At 46.6% G+C, this 25,797-nt stretch overlaps 1 protein-coding gene across 3 annotated transcripts in view; it reads left to right on the forward strand.

Moving 5' to 3' along the window:
- inpp5a (inositol polyphosphate-5-phosphatase A) overlaps positions 1–25,797 on the forward strand; it is a 135,418-nt gene that overhangs the window by 51,260 nt on the left and 58,361 nt on the right. For all 3 annotated transcript variants that reach the window (XM_079168391.1, XM_079168390.1, XM_079168392.1), the window contains exon 5: positions 24,708–24,771. In XM_079168391.1, coding sequence (XP_079024517.1) covers positions 24,708–24,771 — 64 coding nt within the window. The remainder of the gene's footprint in view (positions 1–24,707; positions 24,772–25,797) is intronic.

Genomic DNA, 25,797 nt, shown 5'->3' on the forward strand with positions numbered 1-25,797 from the left:
CCGCGCGCCGTGACGCTGCCACTTCCTGACACGGCTTAACGTAAAAAAAGGCCCACGAACACACACCCACCACCGCTGTCACGCGGTCTAATCAAGCCATCCACACACACACACACACACACACACACACACACACACACACACATATACAGACAGTGACACACGGCGGCCCCCTCGGTTGTTCCAGGGCATTTTAATGGGAAATTAAAGGCATCCCTCATGTCTGTGGTCTGCAGGACAGCAGCGAGAGCGGCGGCAGAGGATAAATCAGCCCCGTGGCTCTGACGGGACACCGGCGTCTCCTTCTTACCGCCGCGCTTGTGTGTGTGCACACGCATGTGCGTGTTTTGCGAACCGCTTTCACTCCGAGGGACGGAGATATGAAAATAAAGTGCATATTGTAATCTCATTGTGTCGCTGAACTTCATATGAAATGAAGTGCATTAAGTGAAGTTGTCTGTCACTCTGGATGGGTCTTTCACATTCATGTAACAGTCCTCCAGGTTGAGTTTTCAGAAACTCTGATGTTACTCGTGCTGTGGTGATGTGGTGTGGTGTGACGTAATCGTGACATTCGACTGGGCGGTCTCGTCGTCTTTACACCGCACGTCAGAGCTCCTCTCTCTCTGCAGCGGGGAGCGATGTTTCGACACGTTTCGTCACCTCTTCCTAAATCCTGGCCACTACACTACTACATCCTTCCTGTGTCGGCAGCAATGATTCAGGATCACATAGCACCAGTCAACAGTATACGGCCGCTTGCTTGTTAGACGCCATGTTGTGATTTTGTCCGGATCATGTGACAGGCCGGGAGGTCACTGGCCTGAGCTTAGAAGGAAATAGTTAGCAACATCTAGCGTTACAGGAGCCGAGGAGGAGGTTTGACACGCGGCGATTCGAGGCAATTTAAGGACATTTTAAATCCGTTTAAAGCCAGATTCTTTATCGGTTGTTTTTCCACAACTTTCGTAGCTTCCTCTCAGATGCGTTCTTGCGTTCTGGAACCTGCTCGCTACGTTTTTTTAATAGAGGCTGACGCCCAGAAACACCGCCAAACACTTCTAGTGATGTCATGAGGGATGATTGGGAGGATTCTTTTTGTATGAGTCTATACGTTTAAGAATCGAGTGCAAGTCACAAATAAGCAGATAAATAAAGCTCAATAAATGTACCTTTAATTTAGAGTCAGCTCAGATATTTAGCGGCACGAGAGGAAAAGTTGTCAAAAGACACGACGTAGATGTTCCGAGGCCGTCTCTTAAAGGACTGGTTTGTCAAGGTACAGAAACTCTAGTCCCACATTTTAAACGTTCTACTAAACGATGAACGGCATCAGCCAGATGCCTAAATGTGAGCTTGTTGAGCTGCCGTCCCCTCTGCGGTCGGCAGAGCGGCTCCACTCCGCTCTCCACCGGGCAGCGCGGCGTAATGCAATCATCAGTGCCGCTCTCTGATTCGGCCACGGATTTATGAACACTTAGTGTCCCTCTGTGCTGACAGGGCCTCAGCAGGAGGGTGTTTACGGCACGGCCCCGAAATGTGTGTCACTCGCATTTATCCCATTTTACTTTCTACATCAATATATATATATTATTTATTTGTTTTAACTGCGTCCTATATCACCTCCCTCTTCCGTGTTTTTATGACTAACCAAAACCAGGTTGCATGTCGGGATTATGTACTTACCGGAGAAAGTGGGGTCATAGAGGAGGGGTCTCTGTGTACAGCGAGTTGGTTTTACACACAGAGGTTAACTAGCAAGAGCAGCCCTCCTCCTCTTCATCCTCCTCATCATCCTCCTCCTCCTCCTCTCAGCTCCGTGTTAAAAAAGCCAGCAGCCACATAAGCAGGTTAAAATATTGCTAACTAAATCCAAGAGAGCTCTTATTTCAATATGGCGAGAAGTACGGCACCAACCGAGGCCACTTGAACGGAGTAGATGTCAGTGCGGTAATACGGCCGGACCATAACTCTCAGCGGCCATCACTCATACTCTCGGGGGCAGACGTAAGTGCACACACACACACACACACACACAGACACACACATATATATATATATATATATATATAGTGACAAAGATGAATAAACACTGACGCTGAGAGTGCACGTTGAAACACACACACTCTGGACACGGGGGGTCGAGCGACAATCAATGAATCTGCCATCAGATGTGAGTTATGAGAGAGAGAGAGGGGGGGGGGGGGGGTGAGAGAGAGAGAGTGGGCCTTCCCCCGTGTGAAAATATTTTGGACTGGAAATGTAGATATAATTAATAGATTGTGGAAAGAGGTGGAGGAATTGACGCATTTATTGCGGGGGGTGAGCCGAGCCTCTCTGCCCTGCCTGGATCGGCTCTCACGCACACGCACACACACACACACACACACACACACACACACTCATAAATGGCGCTCTGATAAAGTGTTTACCACTATTTGTGTGTGTGGGGGGGGTCGAGCCAAGGGGGCCGAATCGGTCGTGTTGGAGGTGGAGGTGTTGTTGTCCTGCGGTGGTGTGTGTGTGTGGGGTCTCCAGCCACAGATAATGATGTGATTCTAGCACAAGTCGGACAGGGTGTACCTCGCCACCGTCCATTATGATGTGCCCCCCCCCCCCCCCAGCAGCCACTGCGGGGGCAGAGTGAAGGTGAGCCTGTCATATCGATCTTTTTAGCGCTAAAATATGAGCCACTTTACTCTGCTCCCCGGCGCAGTGATGTGAAAAATAATAACTCGGACCCAAATTAAAAATATTGATCGCTTAGGTGGTGTTGAGAGCAAATAAACACCCTCTGAAGGATTTTTTTTTTATCCCCCTCCCCTCCTTCCTTCTTGACCTCCTCCGTCTTGTCCCTCCCCGCCCGGGGGAAAGGGGGCCGGGTCAGGGACGGCGGGCTAGCTAAAACTATAAAAACATCACCACCCGCCTTGTTGCTCAGCAGTCTGTTGGTAACAACCACCACGCTAAAGCTCTCGACGCTCTTCATTGTTCCCGGACGCAAAATCAAACAAGCAGCCCATCTTTCTTTTTTCTTTTTCGGCAACTCTCTCAACACTGATCGATTGGGTTTGGACTCCATATTCTGGTATTAGCTCGGGCTCTGTTCCCCGAAAACCCCCCCCCCCAACCCCGGTCATAATTATAATTTTTTTGCACATCCGCGCTTGACTTTCTTTTTTTTTTTTATTCCTTCCCCGCTGTAACGGATGAGCTGACATAGGGGGCCATCAAACGGGTGGGAAAACAATTGCCACAAGGTTAATTTTATTGCCTGCTCCATGCATTTGTGAGCAGGCGGGAGGTGTCCTCTGCCCGGGGTCCTGATGAATGGTCGAGGCGGGCGGGGAATGGAAATGAGCGAGGGGTGGAGAGGGGAGAGGCCAGGCGCGTGGAGCCGGAGTCCCACCTGAAATTGAAATTTTCTCTGACACGTGCAAAATTGCTATTCTGACATATATATATATATATATATATATATATATATATATATATATATATATATATATATATATATAGTTTGATGATGACGGCCGCCGTGTGTCCCAGTCGATGGGCTTTTTTTTTTTACGACACCCACTCCACCTCGCGCGCCCCGAAGAAGGTTAATACCCGCACATCCTAAACGGTGGATGTCAGATCGTGCACGAGAGTGTAGGAGAATAAACTACTTAGTGTATCCGAATGCTGTCGTAATACTTGGCCGTCCCGGGAGCGGCACTATCGATTGTCTACAAGGACGTCTCGCTCTGTTTTTGGGGCCAAGGCGGGATGAATAGATATTTGATGGAGCGTGGAGGGGGGGGGGGGTTGCTGCGTCAGTGTGGGGATGAGAGCCGGGCGTCGGGGAGGATCACATGCTGCCTGTTGACATCAGTGAGAGAGGGAGCTGGGGGGGGGGGAGTTGGCGATATCTCCGGTTTTCCCACTTGAGCCGGCTGCCTCCCGCTGAAAGCTCCCTCCTGCCCGCTGGCTGCCGGCCCTCAGGCTTCCTGCGTGTGCGCGTGCACACGTGTGCCCGAGTGGCATCACCGATCCTATTTACCAGCCGGCACTCTGCCCGTACGGATCGATCCCTCCTCGTCCTCCGCCGCTGGCTATTGCCGCTTCATTTGCATGGCCCAGCTGAAACCAGGCAGTCCGGTGGCCATTATATTCCCATTAGCTAATCTCCCAGCTTTGATTTCCATAATCCTCTTGTCTATTGAGAGCCCTCACAGCTCCCACAGCCCCGCTCTCCAAGGAGACAAAATGACCCCCAAACCCAACCCCAGGCACTTTACTCTGCAAAGAATCTGCACAGCAACATGCATCACACACACACACACACACACACACACACACACACACACACACACACACACACACACACACACACACACACACACACACATACACACACACCTGCATAATGCAGATTCAAACACGGCAATGTTTCCCTATTATTCCGTATTATTACCAGTGTTTTTTTCAGATCTTAAACTTATGTGAAAGTAGCAATATCACAATGGAAGAAGTATTATATTCAGTATCAACAGAGAAAGTACTCCTTATGCAGAATATATGTATGTATTGTGTATTTGGATTATTTTTAATGATGCATTTACATGTAAGCAGCATTTCAATGTTCTGGTGTTCTGGTTCTCCATGACTAAGACCAGACGCCACCATAGCAACATGTAATATTGTATACCAAAAGAAATGAGTGGAGTAAAATGTTATAAAGAGGATTGTTTAGGAAGAAACTGTCCTTTCTTATTACAATCCCCACACTGCAGCTCAGTAGGGAATAATTGGAAAGACAAAGATTTAATGCTAAAAAAGACTTACGCTTTGGAAGATACCATCTTGATTGGATTCATTTAGACACCTGAAGCTTCACATATGCATCACTGACATGGAAAACACGGACAGGACGGATGATTACAGTGACCAATAACTCTCAATATACTTATGGGCAAGATAGGCCTAAACAAATGTAACCCTTAAATAACTCTTGGTGTAGTTTTAAAAGTACCCTTTATTATCTCATATGTGTGTCAAGGCACAACTAAATGAATATCTGAAAACTGCCCGATACCACCCCAGCATAGTTATGATCCAGCATTTTTCTCTGCGTGCCTGCAGGATTTATAGACTTCTTAATTATTAGCAGTTTAAAAACTGTGAGAGCTTAATATGTCAGCAAGTGAGGAAATATTTAAACAGGCAGCAATGCCGATGTTTTACGGAGCAGCAGTGTCTATTACGCTGTTATTTAGGTAAGTGTGTTTAACCCTCTAGGCTGGAAACTAATCGCTAATGCAATCACCGACGCATGCCAATGGGATGCAGCGATCCCCCCCCCCCCCCCCCCCCCCCCCCACAGCTCCATCCCATGGGTCGCCCACTCATCCTCTTCTGGTGGAGACGTGCAGTGTGCCGGGCCAAACTGACCTCAATCACCCTCGGTAGAGTTCTCCTGGAGCGATCGCTTCCATTGATCAAAGAGGACCCACCACCTACCGCCCACTCTCCACCCTTGACACCCCCCCTCCTCTCCAAACGAGCTGATAATTAATAAGGGCTGGCTGTGCAAAACACCGGTCAACGGGACGGCGTGATGGATCGGACAGCTTGGATGCAAACCAATACGGCTGTCGAGCTTTTCTCCGGCCCCTGGGCGTCCTTTCCCCGGCATGATCAGGCATGCAGAGGAGCACCCGCCCTGCTAATTAAACACCCACAGGTCGCCCTTGTTTTTCAGCTGGGGTGCTTTCTATCTGCTCACTATTGGCATGTATTTAATAATTCATGGGGCTGCGTCACTGACTACTTAGGGTTTGTTGCAGACTTTGTGGTAGAGTTGAATCGCTCACAGCGTCGCGCACTAATGGAAGATTAACTTGAAATGTTCACTATTTGCTTTGTGATTGTTAATTAAATGTTGCAAGACTAACACCTACATCCTGAATGCGCATCCACTCTTAGGAATAAGGGTTCCAAATGGGCTCTTCCTGAAGGGCTGAGGTTCTACACAGAACCTTTTGCTTCTGAGGAACCCTTTTTTTTTAAGAAAGGGTTTTTCGAGGGTTCTTTGTAAGACGATGGGATCCTTTAAAAACACCTTTTTGGAATACAGAGTTCTTCAAGGATTGTTGAAAGTATTGGTGTTCTAAGGAAACGCCCACCACCCAGCCAACAGACCATCATCAACTGTGATTGTGAACCATGATTGTTGTGGTTTGTGCTGCACCACACCACCCCCGGCCCTTTAGGGTTCCAGATGAAACCATTGAAATATAAAAGGGTTCTTGGTAGAACCCCCTAGTTGGGTTCTAAATGAACCATCTGTAACCATTACACCATTGAAGGGTAGTCTGTAGAACTTCTCATATGGAGTTCTGGGTGGAACCTTTCACAAGTGGTTCTAGGTATAACCCCTTTATGTTGAGTAACGGGTAAGACCCTCTGAAAGGTTTTCAGATGGAACCTTTATAAAAGAAATGGATCTCCTGTGAGGATAAGCCCGAAGAACCCTTTCTGGCTCTAGTCGGCGCCTTTACTTCTAAGAGTGTGGGATGAACATTGTGCATATCAGCAATAATTAGCATTCAGACGGTCGTTATCATTCCTCTGAAGAGCCAATCACACCTCCGTGGGGCATTTGCTGCAGAGCTGCCAAATAACTACACCTCCAGGCCATTTCCTCTGACTGCCGCTGAGGCGGTTCCACATCGGTGACAACAGAGATGTCCGCTTTGTCGCTGAAGGAGCTGAGCAGTGACGGACACATCCACGACCGATCTATACCGCTGTGCTAATTACTTCCTTTTAATCGCTGCACCCACTGTTGTTTGGTCACCACGTGACTTGTTAGCCGCTAATTGTTAGATTACGGGCATATTCCCCACAGAGGAAAGTCCCGTTAGTGGCTTCATTAGACTGAGTCAGGCCTCCTGAAATACGCTGCTCGTCACCGGCGGCCGTTTGTGTAACTGTTGTGCATCTCATTGAGAGCATTGGGGAAAAGTGAAAGAGCAGAAAGTGGAAACTGCAGGTCTGAGTCTTAATGACGGTATGTCCCGTCTCGGCAAGGCAACAGCTGGAGTAGGACGTGTGGTTGTCTGGTTCCACATCGGCCCCTAACCGCGGTGATTGGGTGTAATCGGTGGATCTGGACTAAGAGGAGCGGAGGGGTCGCCGGCTATGTTGTGAGCCCGTCATAATAACAACCAACAATGTGATCATTTAATTTCCCTTTCACTTACACTTCACCTCACTTGAGACAGGACGCACACACACACACACACACATGGACAGACACACACACAAGGTTAACGTTGGGTCCCATTTATTTCACTCTAACAATGACTCTAAATAGCCTTTCAAAAGCGGAGTGAGGAGGGAGACAAAAATAATCAAATCACGCAATTACTGCTTGGCTTCATTCTATAGTTAAGTGCGTTTTTATTGTGTAACGTTTCTTTTTTTTTTCTCCCCCCCCGCCCACTCCCACCCCCTCTTTTTTTTTTGTTTTTTCTTGCCTCCCTCGGCAAGCGTTCTCTCCCTGCCACTTCTCATCTAATATGGCCATAATTGGGTTTGGTTGTACAAATCAGATTTCAGCAATTGGGTTATCGTCCTCTGAAATTGGAGAGGTCTGTGGGCCGGCATGGGTGGAGAGTTAATCTGCTTTTTGTTAAGCCCTCGTTTTGGTGGCCGCGGCGGCAACAACATCGGGCCGTGCCAGTTAAAGCGCTTTACCTGTCACTGTGGACACGGCTCGTAATTTAGCCTCCTCTTCAAAAAAAATAAATTAAAAAAAAAACCTCCCCTGCCCCCCCCCCCCCCACACACATTATACACATCCAGCCACCATCTGCTTCTCCTCGTGCAAATAATGACATTTGAATCGAGCATTAACAGGCTTAATTACTTTAAAATTGTCATTTTAATTTACACTGATATAGTATTGATCACACAAGCAGAGATTAAGGCCCTCAGTGGAGCGGTTGATGTGGAATTAAACAGGGCCGGGTCCTCCTGGGGCTCGCCTGGCCTGTCCTGCCGCAGCCAGAAGAGGAATGACATCCTCCCCCTAATGAACTGGCAGCATGCGCAGACATGAATTTCAGGCCCCGCCGGAGAAGGAGGGAAATAATGGGGTTTGGGGAGCCATGGCGGGTTATTCATTCACTGCCATGCACCAATTCTCCTGTGATTCATCCCTGGGCCCCCCAGACCCCCACTGCCTGTTTGCCTGGCACATCCAGCCCGCCTGACCTTTCTCCCGCCTAAGTGTACAGAGATATATATATATATATATATATATCTCCCCTCCCTCCTCCACCTCGCTTCATACCAGGTATCATGTACAGAAGGATGGAGTGGCATTGTGGGGGGTTGGAGAGAGAGACACCTGCAGCTAACCCTAATCCAAACACCCCCCCCCCTCTCCCCATGCGGTGGAAGTGGCGGTCCGTGATTCTCCCTCTCATCCTGGCTCACCGGCCTGTCTGAAGACGACGCCGACACTTTCCTGGGGAATTGATCTCCTCGCTCGAGCCCGGTGTCACGCACGGCTGGTTATGATCTGGGGGGGGGGGGAATCGTTAAATAAAATCCAAGCAATTTCCCCCCTCAGTTTGAAGAAAGCCTGTGGCTCGTGTGCTGTGGAGTAATTACAGCAGCAGAAACAACCTCTTGACACCTGTATCCAATGAGCACGCTCAAACAATCACACTCGACACAAGTGCTTTTAATGAACGGCTCGTAGAGTGAGGGGCCCCCCCGATAAGAATAAAGCCCGCTCTGTGTTATGCACACACAGGAAGGAAGAGAATTCTGATGCACTTTTTACTCACTTGAAGCACATTTTGTGAGACAATGGTGGCTGCTGTGAACGTTTTTTTGTGTGAATAGAGCAACAGTGAGCAATGAATATCTCGTCTTGCTCGATTTCTTGATGTATCTCAAGTCAAATATCATTATGGCATTACACTTTAAAATCTGCTGAAATGATTTCACCAGTCAATGATCATTAACATAAACCTTCTATGAGCACAAGCAGTTACTTTCTCTAAATCTAACTCTGGCTTTTTAACGGTTTATTACAAATTCAACATTTTATTGAAGGAATATAGTGGCACATTTATGTTCTTCATTTAAAGAAAGATGCTGTATGTAAGGGATAAATATACCCGACAAGGCGAACCATCCAAAGTGACAACTTCTTCCATTACAATGCTGGACATACAACTGGGAGGGTATTGCTGTGGCCACTCGCAAACAAGTTTTAAAATCATGAGGAATCCTAGAATCTTTCTCCTTAACCTAAATGCTATTTATTGTTTTTTTTTCTGGTTTCACAAATAACACAAACTCAAAGCTGTTGTCGTTTTCCTCACCTACAGTTTAATGCTTTGCATTAATTCCGAACTGCAAACATGCGCCTGGCTTTCGATAGACACCAGTAAGAATTTTCAGTAGCCATACCTGCACGATTATGGCCAAAATCATAATCACAATTATTTTGATAAATATTGAGATCACGATTATTTATCACGATTATTCATTAATGACCAGTTACCGGACCTTAGATGCTTGGCGGGGGGGGGGGTGCTGCTACTCGCAGGAGAGCGACTGTTGCATTGTGCGCGCGGATCACGGCGGAACACCGCCGTGCGCGATACAGAGAGCAGGGGAATTGTAAATGCGCGACCATGTAGTGACAGATGTGACATGCCGGCGTGTAAATAAATTAAGCACAAGTACTCGTCCTTCAAGCTCCCGTCTCTCTACTCTTCCACTTCTTCTACTCCCATCTCGTTCTCCCCCTGGTGGTTGGCTGAGTGTTAGTTGAGGACGCGCTTGATTTGATATGTAGCAGAGCATTTTAAACGTCAATATCGCTGACGATCATGCTCATTTAATTGTGGCAGCCAAAATCGTGATCGCGATTAAAATTCGATTAATTGTGCAGCCTTACCTTAAATGTATATAGATATTATAGATAAGTCACAGCAATCATGGCGGTGACTCCATCAGCCTTCATGTATTATGGTAGTAATATGTTCTTGCATCTGCACTCGTAGCAGGCGGCAACTTCTGGGTCTGAAAAGTGAAGCCAATGCGGAAGTGCCTTAAACTTGCATTCTCTCTAATGTCCATCAGGGGGCGGCGACTCTTGTTGCAAAAATAAGTTAGATTGTATAGAAGTCTATGAGAAATCTCACTTGATTTATTCCCTCAGTAAACATTGCAAACATGAGTTTATGTTCTTAATTGCTAGTTTCAAGTCTTTTTCAATACAGCATGATGTTCATTTAGTAAATTATGGTGCATTTAGAGTAAATGGCGAAAAACCAAGACGTTGACGGACAAAAACCAGGATGGCGACGGCCAAAATGACAAAGTTTAGGCTTTTAGTCCACAAACCAATGGGTGACCACGTTCACTTCTTATATACAGTCTATGTCTGACAGTGCATGCTCTCCTCTTCATCTCCTCCTTCCTTGTTGTTCTCCACTCTGAGCTGTCAGGAGCTTCAGGAATGATTTATGGAAACAGGTACACATCACGAAATCAGACGGCGATGATGTCTCGGTGGCAAAGTCAAAACAGATCTCAAATCTATGCCTGTCCTTGAGCCAGTTGACTACCAGTGATTCCTAAAACCGCCCCAATGATCAGAACAGATTGAAAGTGTGTGTGTGTGTGTGCGGGGGGGGGGTGTGTGTGTGTGCGTTTGTGAGGTCCTCATTTGATTGCATTACCTACACCTGGATGCGGTGAGGTGGAAGCTATCTTGACAATAAAGGCTGAACAAAACAACAACCCTCTTCTCTCTTCCCTCTCTCGGCTCGCGACTCCGCATGACTGATATCAAGATGTCCTCCAATACGCGTAATGGACTTGGCAAGGCCCGAGGTGGCTGGGCTCGGGCCTTCTACTCCACTCTGTCATCCAATCACCTTATTCTAATGCTATTGCATTGTTTAGTCAACCAGCCGTCCATTTACATCAACCGGTAGCCACGCGGCCACACCACAGAGGCACTTAATAGAATTAGCAGGTATTGTGCAGCACATTTTAAACACATAGGCCGTTTCAGACGCACACACTCAGTCACCCCGCCGTCCCTCCCTGGGCCGATGAGCCCCCCGCTTGCTGTCTGAGTAATGGCATCGCGGCCTCCCCCCTATACAGCGCCAGCCGCTCCTCTTTGACTGTCATAACTCTGCACTCAGCCCACCGCGGACAGTTTATTCGGATCTTTAAACGCGCAGCCAGTATTGTTGTCATGTTTGTGTTATGTAGTACATATTAATAGCTCATAAAGCACATTTGTTGCATTATTAGATAATTTTTCACTCGTTCCTTATTAGAAAATAGGACGCCAGAGCTCTCGGCCGAAACAGCCGGTTAATTATAGGGCTCATAATTTCCTAATCTGATTTTGGGGAATGTTTGAGAGTCTGTTAGGCCGGCCAGGACATAAATAAATAGAACAAAAATGAAACGGCCACGTGTCTGGGAATTTGCAGTCATATGCCCTCTCTTGCCCTTGACTGAATGCTTTGTTCTCCTTTTCAAACCCTTGACACTCCCAATGCCATCTTTTCAAATAAATTAGTCTCATATGCTCCCCCCCCCCCCCCCCCCCCCCCCCCCCCCCCCCCCCACACACACACACACACACACACACACACACTTGTGGTTAACATGGAACAATTTCACAAGAAATAACCCCAAAATTGTCTCAAGGCCTCATTTTCTAATGATGTTAAATCTTGAGTTCATTTGGAAACGACTGGGTCAGGGGGAAATGAGCAATGCCTCTGTCCCCTAGCCGCCAACCCCCCCCCGTTAAACTATTACCAATAAAAACAGCCGCACACTCCCAGCGAGAGGGTGTGTCCTGCCCGCTGTAATAACGAGGGCCTTCCTCCTTGTCCCAGTCCCCCGGCCGATTGATTTTTGCTGGCTAAATTAATGCAGTCGCTGTAGGGTTCTGGAGGTCAGAGGTAGACGGGTTCCAGCAGATGAGGGGCGGTGCTTGGCATACGGAGAGGCAGCACGCCGATACGGGACCTCCAGGGTCCCCCTGATGAAACTCACCGCGGGGTCTGTTTGAGGGCGGAGCGCGCAATATTGCTTATGATGTATTGTCTCCGCGCTGTTCAATGCACGTGCCGAAATGCATCCCCTATGATTGACCAAGCAAATATATGGGCCCATTTATTGACTACACTCACTCACCCCAATGTTGGTTTGTTGCCCTTGCTTCATGCTGTATATCCTTCTGTTGGCTGCCTTGATGGCAAAGCGTAATCAGTGAGTAATGCTTCCCAAGTGGGAACCAATCTAACACAAAGGGTGACCCAGTCAGCAGGGTCCCTGCACAAGTTCAAGCCACAATGGCGCCCTGTGTGCACCACGCTGTAGCTAATTTACAACTCATTAAAGGGCCCTCTAATTAGATTGGATGTTATGCTCCTTCAGTTAAATTCAAGCTCTTAATTTTAACTGCCTAATTACATTTCTGAAAGGGGAAAAAAAAAAGCTTTTCAAAGCACTCTTTGGCCGACTGGAAATGAAGCATTTGAAGCAACGCTGAGCTGCAGAGAACTGAGTCTTCCTTTCGTTAGGTGAGTCTGTGTCTTTGAGACTTGAGACCACTGGAATGAGCTGATAGAAACGTAGGACTGTTTGTTGATGTAGAGGATCTAGCACTCTCTCTGGTGGCCTTATTGGAGGCCCAAAGCTTAAAACTCCCAAACTAGTTGGGGGAAAAATATCTTTTTACAGCAGACATTTTAACTGGTCAAACACAGGTGTAGCTAATCAATTCATTAGTTGCTTATTGGTTCCAATGTCTGCTGTGGAAAAGTGTTGATTTTTATTTATTTAAGAACAATTAAAGAGTGTTCTCATGCTAACAAGTTAGCAAAACACTTTTTTTTAGCCTCCAAAAGGGGACATGAAAGATGAAGTAATTTAAATATATATATATATATATATATATATATATTTTTTTTTTTTTTCAGATATTTTAGTTGCACTGCATGCTAGCTGACAAATGAAGTCGGCGCTAGCGTCAGTAGCGGTTTGTAGATGCAAGCTAATATTGACACATCACAGAATGGCCTGCTGGCTAGCTAAACCCTGGAGCCAGCGGTTAGCTAGCTGACGCTACTTCTCTATACGTATTTTTTGGAGTGTAGATGCGGGATAGAGGCCTTTGGTGTGTGACAGTAACTATGACAAATCTACCCCTTTAAAATGTTTGCATTTTTATTTGTGTTGGTTATTTTTCATTTGTTTTTATGGCAAAATACAAATCGTACTAAGTACGTAGCTTGGGTCCAGATGGACCCTTTGAACAAGTACACACAACTTAACAGCAAAGCAGTTGCTGAACAAGACAATACACTAGTACTATTAAAAAGTACCATAACAACTGGATCATGTGCGACTACTATGTCTGATTCTTTCTTGAAAACAGTTTTCAACTTCCATGTTGTGTTCTGGTGGTCAGGAGTCCCACATGTTGATCCACAGAAATGTGTTCAGGAGAAGTTTTCTGAAATAGCACTTTAGAGGCATCGTCGTCCTGTTTATCAGCCAAGTCGCCTCAACAATATCTACAGCTGGAAGGGGACAGAAAGCTGCCCGATGTAGCTCGGCTGTTTACGTCGCTGCCCTCGTTTGTGCAAAGCCGAAGTCGAGCGTTGAGTCTGGTTTGTTCTCAAGAGGTAACAGATGCACTGCACATTGCGTATTCTTCTCCACCGACACGTGACCCAATGACACACAATACACTACCACCTGGTCATCTGTGGAGTGCTCAAAGGGGAGGGCGAGGCCCAGGAGCCCTGTCGCAGACCCGCATGGGCCCCCTCCAAATCCTCTTTTCCTCCCACATTTCTGTGGCTGTGGTATTTTACAGGAGAGCAGACGTGGGTTTCGCTGCCACTCTGGCCCCTGGCACAGGACCTCTGAGCACTCTCAGCATCTCAAAGCTGTCTTTTAACTCGGGGAGAGAGGGCCGGATGCTGCGATTGTACGGAAAAAAAAAAAAAGAAACATCTGCGTCAGAAAAGTCCTCCGTTGTTCGTTTTTTCTTTCTTTTTTAATTTATTATTATAATAATACAATAAGAGGAAGAAAAAGAAAATAAACCCATGACATAATTTCTTGTTATCTAAGAAAGCTGAGGCTGCATTTACATTTGCTTTTCATGCAGCGTCCGTGTGCTCTCAGGGTCGATGCACTGGAGTATAACTAAGCTAGCATGGAGGATATCCAACCATTTAAATCAAGCCTCTGGGAATTTTACATAACACATCATTGGCGAGCATCGGTTTTTACATAAAGACAAAGAAAGGCCACAAAGAGCCACCGGACGGGCGTCTTAGCCTGAGACGAGCCGCTGCGCTGAGTGTTTTTGCAGACTCCTCTAAAGCTTCACGGTCCTGTGGTCACTGTTGTGCTGCGAGAACGCCTCTGCTCATACCCAGACAGAACACAGACAGAAAGCTGCTTATTTTTTTTTTTTACACATCTAGCAGAGGGGGGGGGGACAAAAAAAAAAGATTTTTCTGAATGCCACCTCAAATCTGAACCCTCTCCTCTGATGGGGCGATCTTCAGAGGGGACCGCTCCGGGGGCCCGCAAGGAGATACTGGCGACCGCCATCGATTGTCCCCGCACCGCGGATGCCCTCATATATTATAGATGTTTCACGAGATGGCTCATGATCTAGACGATGTTGCCTTCATTTAGGAAGAGTTGTGTTTGTGCTAAAGGGGGAGGAAGGGCTCACGATACAGAGAAATGAGCGCCTTCCTGATAAATTCTTCCCACAAGTGACAAAGTAATGCCACTAAGATGTAGCAGACTAATATATCTCACTACGGGACGCCGCGATAGAGCTGTATCTCACTGGGCGGCCAAGGATGCCACTTCGTCATTACAAGGCCGCGTGAGCGGGCTCGCGGACAGTGCGGGACGGGGACGGGGGGGGGGGACGGAATCAAAGCGGCCCTCCGGACAGAAACTGACTGATTACTTTTCCAGCTGACATCGCCGCTCTGACAGCCGGCGTCCTCAGGGAGAGTTGACTTTGCTCAATACTGATTATTTGACATGGAAAGTTGCATCACTTTACCCCAGATGTTGACAGGTGTGCGCGCACGTGTGCTTCGCTACAAACGCTCATTAAAGGCAAGTAAACAAGTCGTGCATTCAGCCAATATGTATATAAAAACTTTTCAAACTTCTTTACAGTCTTCATTCGACCGCAGTTAAAATGATATTGCTTCCATCCCCCCCAACAGTCTGTATGATCCTAATCCAATCAATTCCTTCACAAATGAGGCCACGTGTATGGGCGCAATATTAAATCAGATAATAATATAGATTGATGAACAGTCCATGACAACATTAGCAGGGCTTTCCAAAATGCACGGATGAAAAAAAAGAAAGAAATCAATGAGCTCAAAGACCTGTCATTTGCATGGGCCTCTTCCCCTAATGGGAATACTTTTTACAGACGGGGAATTACAAGTTGAAATATTCTTTTTGATTATTGGACATCCATAGCCAAATATGATTTACATTAATGAGCGTAAGTATATTAAGGGCATTTTATCCCCCAGCATCCGAAACAATTGAATAATGGCGCTGGCAACCCGGCGGAGGCCTGCGGAGGTAATGTCACTTTAATTACTAATGGATACCTCAATTGTTCAGACTTTGATTTTTCATCTCTGGGAGCAATCTAATAAGGCAAATATTCATCATCCTCACATCCCCTTTTAAAACGATGATATTTGCAGAGCCCGGACAGCGCGGTTGTTTAAAGAAAGTGGCCGTTTAGCGTGCTGTTCTCCGAGATCAACGGTTTATTTGGAGATTGCTTTCAAAAGATTATTCTCCACGTGAAGACAGAAGGAGGTCTTTTCAGGCCCAATTGCAGACGTCTGATACACTCAGGCCCGGGACGTTGACCTTGTTAGCGGGGACAGACATTGTAAAAATTTCCCTTCAGAACCATAATTGCCCCGCATATTGCTCTTCGCTGTTTGTCATTGGATGAATGTTACATCCTGTTTTAGTACTAGTTGTGCCCGGTGTCTTGATTAAATTGTGAATTTTGACCTGAGCTTTTATTATGAAGTTACAGAACAATCCGACCACAGCTGTGTGTCAATCCGGGCGACCTTAGAGGGTTCTGCTGGCTCTAGTCAACAGCAGTACTCTCTGACATTGCTCTTTAATTCAGTTAAAACACAGATAAGGTCCCGATGACCTCTTGAGTCATTGGAGATGTAATCTTATGTGTCTCCGAGTTAAGATGAGGTGGCATCAGGAAACTGCATCTTGTTAAAGACGTTCCAAACTGTTATAAGCACACGGTGCAGTAGGGCGGACTGATAAGGCCAAAGTCTTCTAGTACTTCTAGTGTTCATTTATACCACGATACAGTCATTCTTTTATAAATTAAATTTAAAAAATAGTAAATAAATACATTTTAATGGATTCTTTTTGTTTTTATTTGGAACTTCCATACAAAGAAAAACAACTGACATGAGACAACACTCGTTCCTGAGAGCGATCATCAGCCGAACTCCAGTCAGTGCAATATAAGAATGACACAAATTAGTTTACAGCTTACAAAACTAAATAAACTACAGTGTGCAAATATCTGGTAATCATGTAACAAAAGTTCATGTCCTCCTCTCTATTTGCAACTTCACCCTCCTCCATGTCTGCCCCAAATCACGTTACCTGGAAACGGTATTCCCAAATCTCCACCGGTTGACATTTCTGCTGTTGCACGGTATAAACCGCCACACGGCCCCAAACCCTACCGTACTGTAGATATTCTGTGTCCGGCCGAGGGTTCATCTTGGAGATGTGGCTAGAATTCTGGATAAGAAATTGGAGCGAGGTTAAAAAAAGGTACCCAGGAGATTTGGGATTGCTTTTCCATGAAGTCGAAGGACACCGATTTAAAACGTAACGGCAGCTGAGGCCGAGATATCTTTTGGCATTTAGTCTTTAGTATTGGTCAGGCTCCAGAAACAACTGGAACCTACACTTCCCATAATGCATTTAAAAAGGGTCGTTCGTTTGATCCTCCCTGCTTCCTAAATGCCTGCGTCTTTTAAACGCCACACCTCCGGTTTGTAATGCTGCTTTTACGCTTTTGAGGCCTACAGTTGCACCTGTGTCAAGCTGCAAGAAAAACACCATCAACACGGCTTCATTCACTCCGTTTTCACTGTGAATTTACAGACTGCCATGTAAAGGACATCTGGACCGGCCTCCTTAAGAGGTCAACAGCAGCACCGGCCCCACAGGTGTAATCCCATTTACTTTGCCCCTCGGATTTTATGTCCTCGTTAAAAGCTGCTGAAGTAGCAACATGGTATTAGTAAATACGCAGCTGGAATATATATATATGAGCATTAATCATTCTCCATAGTGGACGAGACGCTGCTGCAAACCGGCAGAAATGATGCATGAATAGAACGTATATTGTTATCCTTTAATTGTGACCGGAGTTCTGTTCCCTTCTTATAAGCATTACATCAAAATGTGCCCCCACCACATTTCTGTCTTATTGCTTTATCAGAAGACATTTATTCGAACCACTCCTCTCTGAAAATGGAAACGAGGTGCTTGTTACTGTATGTATCCAACATTTTTAACAAAGTTATCAAACTCTTCCATCTGGATTATGCTGAACAAGCCAATGCTGTGGTCTAAAGCTCCAAAAAAAAAGAAGCTCTTTTAAAGTCTGAGTCATATCATGTATACGCGTATTCACTTTTCTTTTTCCTTTTTTTCCCCTTTTCGTTGAATGTCATTGCTGTGATGGTTTTATTGCTTTAGACCCCTCTGCCGGGCAGGTTAGAGGAGCGACTGCACGACTGATGAGCATGGCAGGAAATTGGCAGATGGAAGCATCCATTTCACCGCTAATTAGGGGGTCTAGAAGCCCGCCGACTGACAGGGTTCAACTGGGCAATGTAGTGCCTGCCAGCTCCCATCCCGTGCGCTTTATAAAACGCTCTTTAATTCCCCGGCACAATATCATTAACTTTGTAAGTGGATGAACACAATGGACAAGCAATTTAATTAAGTCCTACCATTGAATGTTGGAGGGGAGACTAAATGAAATTAATGCACAATATTTCCCAGGGAGGCAGCCAACCTTGGGAGTGGGTCTGGATTGTTGGCAGGTCAGGCGCTGCCGTGGCTTTGGCCAATTATGCCTTGTTTAGACCCATCCATAATATTTTCCTCAAAAGAAAATAAAATCAGTGGTTTCGAGATCAATCATGAGCGCCTGTCGCTCTGCATTCTGGGAGATTTTAGAATAATGAAGTGGAAGCCCGGAAACGCGGTCTGCAGAGCTGAAATTCAGGTATCGTAACTGATCCATACAGCAGTGGGTTCACTTGAAATACATCAATAGATGGATGGATGGAGGTGGGGTTTGGGAAACAGCAAATACAGCGGTTTCTGGGACGCCAATGTCGGCTGGTTGGTCGCTCCACATCTGAACAACGGTTGGGTGGATTGCCAGACTTTCGTGGTCCCCAGATGATGAATCCTGTTGACTTACTTTTTCTATAGCGCCGCTATGAAGTTTATATTTTATATATATATATATATATATATATATATATAATGTACTTTTTTGTGATATTCTGTTCAGACATTCATGGTCCCCAGAGGCTGAATTCTATGTCATAATTTGTAGTTGTATGAAGGGATTGGCAGCAAGTTTGGTGCAGAAAATCCTCATTCCCAGAAGTTGAACCCAAATGTCCTTGGCGATCAAGTTTGGCGTCGATGGTCCCCAGAAGATTTTTTTTTTTTAATGCAGACATTCAGTCTTTTGGTGATCTCTTGGCTTTTAATTTTGCCCCATTCATCATCCTGTCAAAATCGTAATTTGTCTAATACTTTCGCTTTATCTTGCTAACTTAATTATCTATTTATATTTCTGTACCATGACCATTACAGCCTTTGCAGAGCTGCTAGCATTGCAGTAGACTCTTAGTCTTTGTGAGCATACGTTAAAGATGCGAACATTATCACAACATTTTAGGATAAAGAGCCTCATCTGGACGTATTTTGATGCTCCGTATGATCCGCCTTTAGCCGTAATACCAGTCAAAATGAGGCTCAGGTGGTCTGGATCTGCTGTTCCTTTTTCAATCCTACAGGATCAATACTAGTCCTGCTTTGCCATGTAAACCAATTTCCTAGCAAGGTTTGCTCACGGAGTCCCTCACGGGGACCGTGGAAGAGCATTAAGGAGAGTAAGCTCAAGTTAAATCTTAATTACTGTGAAATAAATAAGTAAATGTACGTTAACATGTTTCCTATCAGTATATCTTTGAACTGTCCAATGCCTTCCCTCCATCCCGTCCCCCCACCTCCAAGACACACACACACACACACACACACACACACACCCCAGAGACAAGGGCTCCTTCAGGACGTGACGGATGGCTCCGGCACTTGGGCCGCTTTCAAATCACAGGAAGTGACAGAGGAAGTTTTAATGAGAGTTTTGTCTGTGTATCCAGTCAGGGCTTCCAAGGCAGCCGATGAATAATAGACACTGTGGCTCAATACTCTGAATACTCAATCAATGGCAGTGGGAGAGGGCCTTGGCAAACACATATGGCAGCACCGGGGTGGGCGGTGGGCTCAGGAGGGGTAGAAAACACTAAGGCTGCTCCATCTGTATCTCCTAGCAGGAAAAAAAAAAGAAGCGAGCCGTCTCTATTGACGCCGCTCACTTTTGTGCCGCGGTGTTTTCCTTTGGATGACAAACAGGCTGTTTGTGCAGTATTGGAGGCTCCCACGAAGGTGCTCTTTATAGCCCCCCAGATCCTGCATGTCAATGGGTCCCTCGCTGATCCCGAAACAAATACGTGGATTCTTACATTGGGTAGACGTCGGAGCACATAGTCTGCTCTCCTGTCTGCCGAACCCTTCGCGTTTTTGTATTGGGAGTATGTTGAGAACGCAGCCGTGGATGAATGCTGGTCCTCAGTGACTAATGAGGATATTATGTAGCTATTAGTCAGAGCTTATGTCTCTGCCTCCTCCTCTAAGCCTCTTTGACATAACATGCGTTCGTGATGTATCGCAACACCGTTCCTTCATGACAGTACATCTGATTGACCTTTCCGATAAGACCGACCACGGGCGGGCGGGTGTGTGTGCGCGCTGTGGTGGTGTTTCCACGTGGAGGTTTATGCGGATCACTCTGGATTTGACAGATGAGGGGACTCCAGGGATTTCTGAGCAATGAGATATAAACTGGAAAAACAGCCCATTTTGTCTCTGCTGTCCAAAGGGCGAAATGCCACAGGAACCCCCTGAGGAGGTATTTCTCTGAGGTGGCTGCGACACTGAGATAACCCTGATCACGGCACAGGTGCTGCATCACTTTAAGGGTAGTGTCGTTAATGGGTATTTCTGTTTTATTACAGACCTGTCTTGTTTTCATAGTTTTGGCCATCCTTCCTGATAATAACGAGGCCGTGTTCATTTCTGAGATCTCGAGAAATGTCAACATTGCCTAAAGGGAACACGGGCGGTGAAGCGATCAAACAGGTTGTCGACTAATGGATTGATAAACTACTCAAACCAAAGTGGTTTAGGTAATCCAGGTTTACTTGTGTTTGATCATTTTACTACCAGTGTTCCCAGTAAAATCGTATTAGTACGGGTCGCAATGATGTCCACAGCTACAAAAACAAGACCCAGAGTTCTAGTAAACCACAATTACGCTAAAAGGCAGCATGAGTAGAATTTCTCGGCCCCTCCTCCCCTTGACTACGAGGGTTACGGTGCTCTCCAGTAGGTCAACCCCAGCTTCACTCTGGTTTTGGAACAAACTTTGTCAGCTTGGCGTTTTCGCCTCACCATATTTGCATGTTTTTTGGGCTCTGTGTCCGCCATTTTCAAAGCTTCGTCTTGGATGCACGCTTGCGATCCGGCACCCCCGGTTGCTACGTTTTTATAGAGGTTAACGCCCAGAAACGTCTGAAAATCCTACTAATTGGGTTTCTTGAAGGTTGACAATGCAGTACCAGAGATGCTCCACTCGAAATGAGACAGAATGAGGTCCAACATTGCCCTAAAGCTGTGAGAACTAACTCTAGCCATGTTTGTTCTTTACCTTCAAAGTTGACAACTTTCTTGCTAGCTTTAGCAACTTTTGGAGCCAGTGCTGCTAGCGTACTCTTGCTAGTTTCTCAAGATTACCTACCCCGCCTTTAGCAATGATTATAAGAATACTTACAGTATGGATTGGGACAGCAGCACTCCAAAAACACCTCAAACCTCACCGCTGGAGCCTCGGTTAACCAAAAAAAAGAGTGCCATCCTTAATGAAAACAATCATGTCCGGCGCCAGTTAACATGTTTTGAGTAAGCGTCCCCTTGTTAAAGGGCTCTATGAGCGTATCATCTATTTCCCTATTAAGAGCCCTCACGGGCACAGCAGAACATTACCCCTCGCAAGTTGCACAGCGATGACACCCGGAGCGCGTATGTGTCAGCTCTCCCGGGACTGGACCACTCTCCCTCCGCACAGATTGGAGGTGAGACCTTGGAGGAAAAATGATTACTTTTATGTTTGCTTTATGGCTCATTTTTCACATTAAACCGCAGAAAATCCATGCGGAGGTCACAGAATTCCCGCTTCCCCCCGTCGGCCGGAACTCATTTTTGCAGCCCTCGGTATCGATAAAGCATTCAGCGGAGCAAAGTATGCACGGCTATGTACTGCAGCTCTCAAGTCTCTTATTTTTTTTATTTTTTTTTCCCCATGCAGACAGTCTATTGGGACTTGTTCAGCCCATATCTGCTGGGATTTTTGTGGAAATGTCAACTACACACACACACACACACACACACACACACACAGTCAGGGTGGCCTTATCTGTGAGCGGCGTAGCCAATACGACTCGCGATAAGAGATGGCATTGCCAGAGCGAGTCATAAAACCCCGTCTTTTTATGGCGCGGTTATTGTCTTTCTGTCTACAATTATGGTGATTACTCATTTCCCCTCCTCCCCCCCCAACCTCGGCCCTCACGGTGCACTTAATAGACTGCATTTTACTAATGGAAAATTAAGTAGCCGCCGTGGCAGCGGGGGTTTATAAATATGTAAAATATACTTTTAATTATTTCAAGTGAATCTGGCAGCTAATCAATAAAGAGGGACGTGACAAACATACGTTTGACGCGGGCCATTGTAAAGCCGCTGGTAAAAGATAAGCACGGCCTGTCAGCGCAGTCCGGCCCTAATGAATATTTTGAGGCTGTCATGTCAGGAGACAAATGGATTAATTGCGCCCGGCTAATATAATAGCTTCTTCATGAAGAGTGCAGCAGGGAGGCAGAGGAGAGGAGAGCGCGGCCGCCGCTGCCCGGTTCGGAACCCCGGCGTCAAATAAATATTTATCAGGGTGGAGGTGGGGTTAAGTAGATTTTTCGCGATTACACGGAGAGCCACTTAAGTGTCGTCGTTTGTCATTTTATTTGAGAATTGATTCGGGACGATTAGTTTGGTGTCATATTAATGTAGTATTTTTGTTGGGGGCCTGCTGAGGGATTCGGCTTCCTCCACACGAGAGACTGTTGAAGTGGAGGGTTCCATCGTTCACTTCTAAAGTTCTCTGTTGTTGTTTTTCCTGCAGATAACAGCTGTTGACGCTTTCATTAATCAGGGCTGAGGACAGATTTTTGCGTAACTGATGATTATTTTCTAATAAAGTGTTTTTTTTCCCCTATTAATTATGTTTTGAGGAAAGTCAGAAATTGAAGCCTGTCCTAATTTCCCAGAGGTCAAGGTGAAATATCTTGCTTTGTTTTTGTTCAAAATATTCAATCTGTAATATTTAACAAATATTTCCATTAATCAGTAATGATTTTTTTTTTGTCAATTCATTTTCTATCCATCAACAATTAATCAGCTGATTGTGTCCGCAGCAGTACTTTGAATCCTGCCGTTTGATTTCCAATAGACTGATGAAACATTTCCTGTTTATATCTCCATAATTCCCCGTGTGTCATATTTCTAAACAGTCATTTTCACTTGACTGCCCTCTGAAATATTTACACAAACAGCAGCACCAAGCAAGGGTGGCACCGTTTTGACAAATAGCCCCCCCCCACCCCACCTCCACCACTCCCGTGCTGCCCGCTCTCCTATCCATCTCTGTCTCCGGGTCTGTTGTCGGCACTTTAAGGTGAAAGAGAACATAAAGACAAGCGAGCGCGGCGGCTAAGTGTAGGGGGGGGGGCTTCCTGGAAGCCGTCCTCTCGCGATGGGAGGCTTGTGACCTTGAGTCCATGCCTTTCGCCCAACGCCGTTCCCGCCGCCTCCCTCCGTCAGAGCAGGAGAAGAGGGGGGGGGGAGGGTCACCAGCCGCTGTTCTCATCAATTAAATGTGCGACAGTGTTCCCCCCCCCCCCCCCCCCCCCCCGTCGGCTGGACTTATATGTCAAGGAGATGGGCAGGACCTCATGTTTGTGCTTTTGACAAATCAGCAAATGTTTAATCTCAAGATGTGCCGGCGCTCATAAATAATGCAGAGGCCGGGCGGGGGGGGGGGGTGGACCGACGAAGAGAGGCGTCTGGCCTCAATAGAGGAAAACGCAGGAAAAACCCTTCAGACTAAATCCTCCTCGGTGCCCAGAAGAAGCTTTTCTTCTTCGGGTGTCTCCTCCTTCCTTCTGATCACACCCCTCTAAGCCCGCTCCGCCACTCCTCCTTTCTGTTACTGTACCTGAGTCTCGCCTTCCGACTTCACCGTGTTGCCTCCATCTCTGTCGCACGCCGGGTTTTTGTTGCGTTTTTTAATTCGGTCTTTATAGTAAAAGTTTCTCAGCACCCTCTCTCTCTCTCTCTTTCTCTCTCTCCTCTCTCTTTCTCTCTCTCTCTCTCCTCTCTCTTTCTCTCTCTCTTCCTCTCTCTCTCTCCTCTCTCTTTCTCTCTTCGAGGGCAGAAAGGATGCTGATCCCGAGCCAGAGGTCCGCTATCTCAAAGACACAGGGGATTGAGCTTTGAGCTTTGCCTCCGTGTGCCCCCCCTGCCCCTGAGTGTAAAGAGGGCGACAGAAAGCAGTGTAGCGGACTGTGAACCGCATCAAATCTCTCCCCCCCATCCCCCATCTTCCCACAAACTTTGATTGGCTCGTCCGCCGACTGGGAAAGTTCCCCAATTGTCCGCGGGGGGGAAATTAAGATTTTAAGCCCATTGAAGTCGATGTTCATCTGAATGTGTCCCTTTTGAGAGCTCGAACTGTTGACGCGCCACATCAGAAGAGAATGGAGGGGGGGGGGGGGGTACTGTACCGGGAGCACCTGTTGTTGTGTAGTCGACGGTGTGTAGTGTGTAGTGTAGAGGCTCTCCCTCCTTACAGACCAGTTTATTAGTCGAGCTTCCTCCCATTAAGGCAATCCTTCGCACACCAGATATAATGGGATCAATTGGAGCTCTAGAGCAAGTTGGGGAATTTGTTGGGAGATGGTGGAACCCGTCATGTGGAGAAGTGATGATTGTTGATCCTGGATCGGATCCAGATCCGGTAAAGAATTAAATGTGTTGGAAAAAGTGTCATTTATGTAAAAAAAACGTGTCTCTCAATCTCACTTCTCCCCCCCCTCTCACAGGCTCTCGGAAGTTTCTACTTCATCCACGAGTCTTTGAAAAACATCCACCAGTTTGATTTCAAAGGTGAGTATCCTAACACCCCTCCCCCCCACGCACACACACACACACACACACACACACACACACACCATAAACCATAAAATGAGGGGGGGGGGGGGGGGGCGGAATGGTAATGCTTATTAATATTAGGATTTAATTCATAAGAATTCGGGCCCGGCAGTAATGGTGTGCGGCGGGTTATTGGACAGTTACGGCGGTCTCATCAGGCTGCGGTGTCAGAGGGCCCCGGGGTCCGGCGGCCACGCTAATTAAAGGAGGGGATATAGATGTGGAGGCGTCCACGCTTCCTATTAGACCCAAGTCAGCATTAGCGCCAGTCGCCCTGCAGTGAAGGACAGGGCGAAGGCAGGGGAGGGGGTCGTGAGGGGACCCCCCGCGCGCACACACACACACACACACACACACACACACACACACACACACACACACACACACACACACACACACACACACAGAGACACACACACACACACACACACACACACACACACACACACACACACACACTTTAAAGATGTGATTTTAAGTCTGAATTACAGAAACTACTGTGTTGCTTCTTCGTTTTGTTTTGTTGTAGAGCTTTTTTTTTTCCCAGCAGGCATTGCGACTTGTGAGTGCAGGCAAAGCACACATGTAGTTGGCGCTGCTATTTCCAAGTGTCAGTTAACCGATAGCAGCTAAATGGAACGCAGCCATCACTCAAGTCACTGAGCTTTTTGCTCCTGTGACGTGTCATTTTCATACGCTGCTCTTTCTAACACAACTAGAATAGAACTTGATCATACAGACCCCCCCCCCCCCCTCCAGAAGAGAGATCAGAGACATGCATATATATTTCGGGTTTTCACCTCTCACCTCTCTCGCTGAAGACCCATTCATGCCTCGTTGTGACCAGCAGGTGGTGCAGTTGTCTGAGGAAGCCAAAGTGGCGCTGGCATTCTTTGAGCTTTTAATTGCAACAGGAGATTCAGCCTCACACACACACACACACGGGGGTCTCCGGCCATGTTTTGTCACAATAAACTGTCT

The sequence above is a fragment of the Pholis gunnellus genome, assembly GCF_910591455.1.
Source record: "Pholis gunnellus genome assembly, chromosome: 11".
NCBI lineage: Eukaryota > Metazoa > Chordata > Actinopteri > Perciformes > Pholidae > Pholis > Pholis gunnellus.